General features: G+C 42.4%; 2 protein-coding genes across 2 annotated transcripts; one reads left to right on the forward strand and one right to left on the reverse strand.

Annotated features, from left to right (window-relative positions):
- The first annotated feature begins 437 nt into the window (after positions 1–437).
- LOC108555761 (uncharacterized) lies at positions 438–2,703 on the forward strand. The gene is made up of 3 exons (XM_017911554.1): positions 438–563; positions 1,564–1,713; positions 2,344–2,703. Exons 1-3 carry the CDS (start codon positions 438–440, stop codon positions 2,422–2,424), a joined length of 357 nt encoding a protein of 118 aa, XP_017767043.1. The 3' UTR covers positions 2,425–2,703.
- A 195-nt stretch (positions 2,704–2,898) lies between these two features.
- On the reverse strand, positions 2,899–7,814 carry LOC108555736 (uncharacterized). The gene is made up of 13 exons (XM_017911520.1): positions 7,722–7,814; positions 7,216–7,358; positions 6,960–7,136; positions 6,572–6,868; positions 6,099–6,216; positions 5,844–6,010; positions 5,114–5,356; positions 4,664–5,033; positions 4,434–4,584; positions 4,064–4,261; positions 3,819–3,961; positions 3,525–3,740; positions 2,899–3,303 (listed from the first exon to the last, which is right to left on the reverse strand). Exons 1-13 carry the CDS (start codon positions 7,812–7,814, stop codon positions 2,899–2,901), a joined length of 2,721 nt encoding a protein of 906 aa, XP_017767009.1.
- Positions 7,815–10,053: the final 2,239 nt, after the last annotated feature.

Genomic DNA, 10,053 nt, shown 5'->3' on the forward strand with positions numbered 1-10,053 from the left:
CACGTTCTAAAACCGATATCGATGCCTTTCAATAACCCGTAATCGGCAATCCGTAAACCCGTTCCTTCGCCCAGACTATTACCGAAGAGAAAAAAGCGGGCTCTTAATAAAAGTTCGATAACTTGGACGACTAGCATGAAATTCATTCAACCTGTCCGTCATCCCGAGCCCACAAATGGAATCGAAAGAAGAGTTGCACGTTGGCACCGGATGAAAGGCCGACGCCAAAGGCTGGCCACCCCCCGGCGGGTGGGCTTGGGTTCTTAAAAAGTCAATTTCACGGGGCGAACAGCCAAAGGGGATCGACAGGTTGATCGCGCGAATCCTCCCTGTCCATCCCGGCGTTTTTACGGGCGTGGAGGGAAAACGAGAAGAGAGTTGGAAAGGAGCGTAAGCGAGCGCCACCCCATCATATTGATCGTAGCCGGCTGCTCAACATGGCGCCGGAGGTGGCGTTCGCGATCGGCCTGATCCTCGTCGTCGGACAGCTGAAGGAAGAGCCGAGCACCATCGCGAAGACCTTCACCTTCCCAGAGTATCCATACAAGGAGACTACCAAGAATGTAAGTCGTCCGAAACGTTTGGCGAGAATCCGCACGAGGAACGCGTTTCCACGCTGGTACAGGTTATGGTCGAGCGATGGCTTGTTTTGAGGGCGGCGCTTCTTGCCACACCGGCCTGATCTGGCAACGGTATTAAATTCCACATTGGCAGAGGACATGCGGTGATTACCTTAGAAAAGTTGCAGAAAAATTTAGTGGTATCGTAGTATCTTTGTTTGTTGGAAAAATGTTAAACCAAGTTCGTTTCTTTTTCTTTTTCTTTTTCTTTTTGTATCCTTCCTGCTTCCGATGGTTGTGATTGTTGGATAGTTCGATGGGGACGATAGCTGGGGGAATTGTGTCGGGTTCCACGACTTGGAATTTTCAAGAGATCTCTGTGATATCCTGCCAGTGATGCGTGATACTCGAGGAGGATTACTTCGCGTCGACCCAGCATCCCCATGGGGGACGTAACGAGACGGGTGATTCCGCGATTTCGCCATGGGGGTAAAATCGATTTGGCATTAACCCGAAGACAGTCAAGGTGCTCGGGGCGTACTTCGGTGCTGTCACTAGCTGATATGTATATACCAACGGTGTGTCGAGAAACTGGTATTATAATCAGGTGTGCTTCCACAGAGAAGATTATCTTTGACAGAGATATTCGATGTTCGATTTGCTTGTTTATCATCTGCTTTAGAAAGTAAAGAAAAATAATGCGAGTTTCATATCAATGAATTGTCTGCACAGAGAGAAAGGGAGCTATCTTCAGAGAAAATTAAACGCGCCAACGGCACCAATAATAGAACTCATACGAGCACTAATTGAGGTTAATCTTTGAACACGCACGAGCCAATTGTTACGCTCAATTTTATCCGGTTATTGTGCGCGAGAAGCACAGTCGGCTATATTTTCCAACGCCTGCCAACAGGCTGCCTTCGGCTTTGTAACGATCGAATCCTCGAATCAATCACATTTCAATTTTCTCCCCAACTTTTCTGTAACACCATGTTCCTCGCAGGAGCTTCTCTTCAGGCAATTCGAGCAAGCTTGCGAGGACAGCGGCGCTTGCAAGATGCTGCCGCCAGAAAGGAGCGACATTGCCAAAACCAGATGCATTCGAGAATGCGTGTCACCGTCCTGTTACAAAGAAATCTACTTGTTCGATCAGGTAATCCTATTCCTTCCAATCGAAATTAGCCACTAGTTAACCCTGCAACGTATCGTCTAAGTATCTATGATATTGCAAAAAGAGCACAAATTTTTATTTCAACCAGTGTATTATTCGCAATTAACCACCTGCGCTACGATTTAACTTTCGGTTGCTCTACAATAAAACATGTATAATATAATATAATAATATAATATGCAGTGAGGCGTTACATTGACGTCGCACCGCGTCTCAGAGCTAACTGTTAGCCGACGTGACGGACACGTCGTTTTTGTTTCTTCGACAAATGCCTATCGACGTGGTATACACGTCGCTGGCGGCTTTGGAACAAAAGCATCTCGACGTGCGTGGCACGTCTTTGTAGCGCAAGTGGTTAAACTAACGAAAACTAACAAAAATGTGTCAACGTTATTTAAAGCTATTTTTCTATTTTCTTTCCCGCTAGAAAATCTGTGCTTAAACTTAACAGTCGAATGAACGTAACACTCGCGAAAATATATCACCTAGCGATATATCTCGCTAAAGACCAACTAAATCCTAGACACTTAGACAAGAACCTTTGTTTAGCTTATCTGCTCGTAATTCCCAAACAAATGTCCAAACAGTTTAACAGCGAGCGTTTGGTTGCAGCTAGAAGAAGGTGAGATCGACGTGAGATTAAACTCTTTCAAGGGGTGCTTCATGCAGCGCAATGGACGACCGCGTAAATAACAAAAAGCTGCCAATGAAGAAAGAAGCTGAAACAAGGGCCGTGCGCGGCCGCAGCGACTGCAAAAAGGCGGCGAATACGAATACTAAGCGACAGACGCACCGCACGAACCGCGTCCGACCAGTTCCCAAAATGAATAATAATAATAATATTAATAAAGATATGACAATTTTTAAGAAACACTATCCGGCCGGGGCATTTAGAGCGCGGAGAGCAATCAGCTATTTAGCAGACACGACAACATACAGATACAGAAACACTATATTTCAGGATCACGCTGAAGCGCACGCGTTAAACAAGCGGACGAATTAAATTCGTCCATGATTGATCTTTTTCTACTTTTTGTACGCACGTATTGACATGTTAAGATGTTATCGAGCAATGTTGCACGGATCGAATAAACTGTTAAAGCAAAGCTCCTCCTGGATCGTTTATGTCATTCGCGATCCTCGTGTCTATTCCTTGTATTGCGACAGCTAGAAGTAACACGCTGATTTTGTAACCAAAGCAACGATATCTCTGCTGGCTGAAACACTCACCGCGTAGAGGAGACAGTTGAACGCAGCATCGGTCCTCGAATCCTTCGCCGTGTTCGCGTAGCTCTTGATCTGATCCAAAGTTTCCTCGAACGGTGTCTTGCAGAGAGATCTCGCGTTCCACGGACCTTCGTCGGTGCAGTATCTTCTGCGATAGCGGAGCCAGGTAGAAACGAACTCCAGAAAGTGGCAGGTCACGTGGCGCGTTTGCAGGATGTAAGATACGATATCGTAGTTGCTCATCAAAGTGCACATGTGATACATCAGCGACTCCATGTGCTTGTGGCAAAATCTTAAGGTGCCCTCGAGACACTGGTACACGACGTCTCTCTGCGTTGGATCACTCTGCAAACAGAAAAATTATCGAACGTTAATACAGAAGTAGCATAAAAATTCTCAACTTCTATTGCCAGACCATGATTTCGTCAGAAGATCTTTAAATCGTATATTTTCCCGGGGATACCACTCTGTTTTTCAACATCCAGATGAATTCCAGTGAAATATCATATTTAATTCCTTATAAATGAACGAGCCATCGATATTCAGATTAAAATATCACCACTAACTCTTTCGTGCACGATAAGAAGAGTCTCGTAGAGATTGATCACACCCTCTGGCCGATCGCCATGGATCTCGTCCAGCCTGACAGGTAATCCGTCAATATTTTGAGTTAAAAGTTCCAGCGTGAGTTGCATTCCATTGATCGACGAGTGGACGGATCTCCTCGTATTTAACAGCAAATCGGCTAAGCTCTGCACGTCAATCGTCACCGGCTTATCACGCTGGAAAACACGTCGTTCGTCAGACGGCTGATACTTGACAACGCGAATCTATTATTTACGAAAGCGCCTCTCCCGCACCTGGATCGTCGATATTCCCTGGCAGTGTACGATAAATGCGAGGAATTTCAGGCAGACTGCGGACAATTCCGGCGTATCCGTGGAGAAACCTTGCACCAGCATCTCCTCCAAGAAGCCCGACGTCGTGCAATACTTTTCCAGGACTTCGGAGAGAAAAGGAGGAATGAGAAACGAGTCTGGAATTGTTTTCTGTACTTTTGTTTCTCTCGGTACTTATCGAGCGACCGTCCCTCTGAAATACGTACTCGTAAACGGCTTGATCGTTGCGGACGTGACCAGCAACGCGTACGACTGCATTATTGCCAATGTCCTCAGCTTCAAGTCCGCTTCCCGACGTAGGATGATGGCTATGAGACTGTCTGCGCAGCGGTTCCTGATGCTAGGTGACAGTGAGTCCGGTATGGAGACGTTGGTTAATTCTAACACGGCTTTAATTTGTTCGTCTGTCAAAGATATAGAATTCAATTCAGTTCTTCAGGTGATCATTGACATAGATCAGAGCTATATCGGTAGAACATGTTCCGTTTTTGCGAAACAGCAAAGAATATTACATTGCGATACATAGGATACTATAAGACAATATGTTACAAAACCCTGCTAATGTTCTCCATGTACCTTTCGATGGCTGATAGGACGAAAGAAGATTAGGCAACATGTGCCAGGCAATCTCCGCAATATCCTTGGCATTATCCACGCGTACCATCTCTCTAATCCCTTTCATTGCTAGGTTGATTATCTTATCCGAGTATCCCATTTGTATGACAAGCTATTTCCCAAAAGAAACTGCGTTACACCATTCTCTGTTTTACAATTTCCATAGGCCGTTAAAGCGAATAATAATTTACCAGCAGATAATGTTGCACAACTTGTCCGCAATCCAGGTGCAACAAAGGCTGGATGTCGCCATCGGACTCCACCAGCCAAAGGTCCATCGCTCTGTTTCGTAGATCCTTGGGGAATTCAGGACACTTCAGGCAATAATGCAGTAGATCTATGTGATGAGTGTAACAGTCGTTCAGCTTGGAATATTGCAACGCAGCTGCCAATCGTTTCACGGCTCTGTCGTAATCCTGTTCCAAGCGCGGTGATGGATGCGATACGAACGCGACAGCAAACAGAAACCATAAAACTTTCAAAATTTGCGCCGGTGTCTGCTCGGATTTAGGAAGATTGACAGTCCTCGCGATCAGCGATTTCAAGCATATCAGGTCGGTCCTACGATTTTTATCCGCTTAAAATATCGCCACAGAATGACAAAGGAGATATTTCGATTTCGGTCAACAGTGATTTCTTACTCTCTGGTCCCGTGGAAATGATAATAGGTTAGTGTCATAAAGGCAGTCGAGCTGTTCCCTTGATCACGAGCCACGACGTTTCTCCATCGTTCTGGATCCTTCGGAAGATTCAAGAGTCCACGATGTATCAGATTCTCGAAGCTCGCTTCCCTATTGCTAGACTGACCAATCGGCATGGATTTATCAGCTAATGTAGCTATAATCCGCGATAGTAGCACGCAGGTGCTGCGTCGTAAAATTTCTCTGAAATATCGGTCACAAAAATTGAAACCGGAATTTTTCAAGGTATACAACAGCTATGATACTGGAATCCAGCCATTTAATGAATAGGGTTTCCCGCGTATGGAATTTTTGCGTATTTTCCTGAATTTTTCCATTTTCATTCCGTGAAAGTCAATTTCGGAAACATATTCGATATCCTATAGTCCTGGATTATTCCTTTTGATAACGAAGCTTTGTGTAGAAAAAACTTCGTTCCATACGTACAATGCATATTTTCTAAAGCTATCGCGTTCCACTGCATTGTATCTCGTTGTTACAAGCGACAAAAAATTTCTTTGCGAATTATTTTGAACAAATATCAGAAAGAAATTTGGAGAAATAAAAAGCCAAATGATCTCGAAGTACATAGCCATAGATGGTCTGCTAATTTTATCACGAACTCCTATACGCGACCAACAATGATTTCATTACATCTCCGAATGAATCCTGGATTGTTCGCGAAACTTACGGAAGCCTGGTGGTTAACAACAAGAAGTACTTCAGATATCCGTTGGCGGTCAAGTGGTTTGACAAGTTGTCGCGGCCGCAGCTACTGCTCAGCTTGTAAAGGTTGTTCAGACAAGTCACGAGGTTCCTATGGAATTTGACCCTGTCCGTTTCGTTTGACTCCGTGTTCTACAGGACGGGAATGAAAGGGCCTTTGACGCTCGCGTAATTAAATATATGTCGCATCGACGAGACCGATCCAAATGATCCAACTTACTTTAACGTAGGACACCAACGTATTCATCGTCACTGTGCGAATTGCCTTTGTCAAAGTTGCCTTAACTTGCGGAACTTTATCGAAAATTCCTCGGACATCGTCTTCCGCGATGCATAATCTGAAGCAAACGAGTTCTTGCAATTCCGTTTCGCGATCATTTATGTCGAGATTTTAATTTCACTGCCGAAATTACTAATCGTTCAAGAATCTGAATAACGAATCGATGTCTCATGTCCGAGAAATTCAACGTCCGTTGAATATTCAAGCGCTCTAAGTTATGCAAAAATTTACAAATTGTTATTGCAGTTGTACTAAAAAGTGCCATGTCACGGTTAATTTCGAACTTTCTGCTGATCCGTTGAGATTGCAGCAAGAGTTTCTCCTCTTTCGATACAAGAGGAGAAAGCGGCGTTGGTAAATTTGTAAATTTTCCCACTTGTGAATTTCTAACTATTGGAAATGCATAGTATCACCGTGTGGCTGAGGCACAAACAGCGCACAATGCATCCGCAGCGTGCGAGACCGAGACGTCGTGGTCGCTATACTCGACGATCTCTTTCATTAAATTGAGAGCTTTGTGGCAGAGTTCGTACACGTCGTCGCCCCATTCGTCCTCAGCGTCAACGTTTTCAAGAACGAGATTCAATAGTGCAACGGAGGAGAACTTTATCTTCTGATCCCAAGAATCCTCTAAGATCAAAGGCTTCAGGAGGATCAGTACTTGTCGCGGGACACAGACTAAGTTGAAATCCACGTTAAATTCTACTGCTCTAAAAATTATTACACTCGATAGTGATACGTTGTTTGATAAAATTGTCGAGCAATTTTAATTATATTTTCTTTTATCAGAAAATCGTTCACCTGTGCAGAATATCGTAGATGATCGAAATAAGCTTCTCCAGCAACTGGGTTTCCTTACAACGAGCCTTTAGAATGCAAACTGTAACCTTCAGAATGGAGTCCACTGCATCGGTGGCCACGTGACTTTCGTAAAACTTTCGATACACGATAACCATGCTCAGGAAATCGAGGATATTTCTATTAACAAGATGTGCGAAAGAAGTTTTAACCAGGATTATTAGGTCCTCTTATAGTCGATATTTAGTACGGGACTTACGGAAGAAGACGCTCGCTGAGAGTTTGTAGAAGCTCGAATATAGTCGAGAGAACGTCGAACTTGATCAACTTTGAAAGTACCGCCTCTTTGCTCGCAGCGCCACCACTTTTGAATAGCTTGGATATTCTTTCGATGCACGTGATCTACGAAATTTCTCATTGTGTTCTTCCTCGATTCTTCTATTCTTATCTTTATTCTAACCCGTATTTATACTACCACTTTTAATAACGACTATAGAACGATTGTTATATATCGATATAAATTTGTTCAAAATGAACTGCAAATTTTCGAAGGAAATCCTATCTCAATTCATCGCACTACACAACAGGTATATGAAAGGCTACTTCCTTCATATACATATATACTTTAATCGAGAAATTAATAATTTCAAAGACGTTTAAGGAGTTTAACAACATATGGAGTTCGAATAATAAATGTTTCAGAACCCATTCGAAAAGTGTCATACATCGAAGGCTATTCGTAGGAATTTTGAATACAGTACGTACTTGGGAGTATTCGTCGTGCAACATCAATCTCTCCTTCATGTTCAGCAGCAACATATCGATGTCCTCGACGTGTAACTGGAATAAGGGCTCCATGTGTGGCAAGTAACTGAATTTATGTACATAAATTTATAAGAACACGCAATGAACTAATTAGCTACGCACTGATCTTTGAAACCGCTCGACGTATCTGTTCAAGTCGGCGCGCATGCGCATTAATTATAACCGTTAAATGCGCGCATGCGCATTAATTATAACCGTTAACTGCGCGCATGCGCGTTAATTACAGCTGTTAAATGCGCGCGTTAATACAAACGGTGCCAAGAGTCACAGCCTTGTAATTCTACATATTTGAAGCATTCTTTCAGTAAACTTTTAATAAGTTCGATTTATCTTGTTCAATAGATAAAGTAGAATGTAAAAGGAACAGATTCCTTAAGCGGATATTCACGTCAATGGTTACTATATTTTATTTCAAACGTTATTATAAATTATAATACAAATACAATAAGTATAATCGTAATATATTATAAATGTTAAACAATCCTGAGTAATTACTCTACATAAGAGATAATGTGAATCGTATTGTTATCGATAATCCTCTTCTTTTTTTTGTTGTTGTAATTCGCTTTCCTTGACATCGGTAAAGATGTCAAGCGACATCCTCACTGGAACGAATCGCGACAATATATAATATAGAATACAATAATAATAACATATAATATAAACAATCCATTTGATATGGAAGGGGTTAATTCTAGGCTATTTATACTTTCTTGCTCCTTAAATTGAAAACGTCATAAACTATACAGTATTAACATCAAAAAAATGATAATATCGCGATCCGACAAAAACATTTACACAATGAGAGAATGCGGTAATACACAGTGCAACGTGACAACGCCGTATTATATTCAATTATGTGCAGAATCTATACATAACAAGAGCGAAACAAGCGTACAAATATTTTCGATCACGAAGAATTAACGAGAAACAGTGCGAAGAGAAAAGAAAGAGAAGGGGAACCGTGAAGAAAATAAGAGAGAAATAAAAGAATATATCTTGCGTCCCTTGTCTTCTCTTGCCGCGACGAAACCTCGTCGTTTATTTTTTTCTTTTTTATCGCTTTAACACGCTAATCGTCTTTACAAAACAAATAAAAAATAATAATAATAATAATAGCCACGAACAACGTGTCAACAAATGGAAAAAAAAAAAAAAGTAATCGAAGCCTCCCTAGAAAACGAACTTTGAGCCGATCGTCGATTAAAATTAGCCCCCTCGTAAAGTCACAAGATGGCGAACAACGAATCCCATGATTGTACGAAATCATTCCTTTTTCCTTTCTTCTCTTTTTATTAAAACGTAAACGCAACGACCTTGACGAATTATTTGTCAATACACTTTCACACCGATACACCTATGCGTTACATTGCGTTAACTACCACGACGACTGTATACATGACTCAAGAGTACGGTAGACTGTTAATTATCCGGATTTCCGGTCTAGCTAATACAAACGTATTCAGAGATTCCTGTATTCGAGCGCCCGAAACGAATAATATCCTGTCAATTTAATTACCGACAATACCTGCGAATAATCGACATTCTACTGTACTTTTTCTCGCATCTGCCGCTTTCTATGCCGTTTCCCGTCATCAACAAAAAGTTTCAATATCAATTTCAAGCCCATTAGTATCGATATACTCGGTCGGTGAATATGAAACGGATTCGTATATAAATGGGAACAGGAGAGGCAAATTACGTTGATAATTACAGATACCTCGATTGCGCCGCAGTGGCAATTATAATTATAATTATCGACAAAGCGACGAGAAACGGCAGATAGCTGAAATAATGCCCCAGAAACGCACGTCGTTCGCGAAAGTCGATCGAAACGACTACTACTCGGTCCTACGGGAAAAAGTTCACGTATCGAAAGCCTAAATGCGTATCAAACGACCGCCCCTGTCGAAAGAGGCGGCCTGTGTAAATGGTACCCAGTAAAAATTCGATCGGTGTGATCGAAAAAGAAAGACAGTCCCTTCGAAAACGACCTATCACGCGCTGATAGGCGTCCAACCGTAAAAGCAGAACTCGCGAGCCTCGCGCGGGACCAGAGCCTCGTTTCGGCTATTGAATCATGTTTACTTGATAAACATGCTCAATATCGTTACGTTACGACGAGCACGATCCCGGGCGATCGTATTAATTGACACGAACATTGCTCCATTCTACCGTCGAAGCTCTATTTGCTATGGCAGTGACGAGATGCCTGTATAAACTGTCAACGAGAAACATAAAAAAAAAAAAAAAAAAGAGAACATACCGGAAA

This window comes from Eufriesea mexicana, unplaced genomic scaffold (genome assembly GCF_001483705.2).
Source record: "Eufriesea mexicana isolate 0111107269 unplaced genomic scaffold, ASM148370v2 scaffold265, whole genome shotgun sequence".
Lineage (NCBI taxonomy): Eukaryota > Metazoa > Arthropoda > Insecta > Hymenoptera > Apidae > Eufriesea > Eufriesea mexicana.

Excerpts from the sequence above, each read along its gene's own strand:
- LOC108555761 (XM_017911554.1), top strand. The coding sequence starts at position 438 with ATGGCGCCGGAGGTGGCGTTCGCGATCGGCCTGATCCTCGTCGTCGGA. Across the intron at positions 564-1,563 it reads ACAAGGAGACTACCAAGAAT|GAGCTTCTCTTCAGGCAATT; the intron begins GTAAGTCGTCCG and ends TGTTCCTCGCAG. Across the intron at positions 1,714-2,343 it reads AAATCTACTTGTTCGATCAG|CTAGAAGAAGGTGAGATCGA; the intron begins GTAATCCTATTC and ends GTTTGGTTGCAG.
- LOC108555736 (XM_017911520.1), bottom strand. The coding sequence starts at position 7,814 with ATGGAGCCCTTATTCCAGTTACACGTCGAGGACATCGATATGTTGCTG. Across the intron at positions 6,217-6,571 it reads GTTTGTGCCTCAGCCACACG|ATTATGCATCGCGGAAGACG; the intron begins GTGATACTATGC and ends CGTTTGCTTCAG. Across the intron at positions 4,585-4,663 it reads TTGTGCAACATTATCTGCTG|CTTGTCATACAAATGGGATA; the intron begins GTAAATTATTAT and ends TTTGGGAAATAG.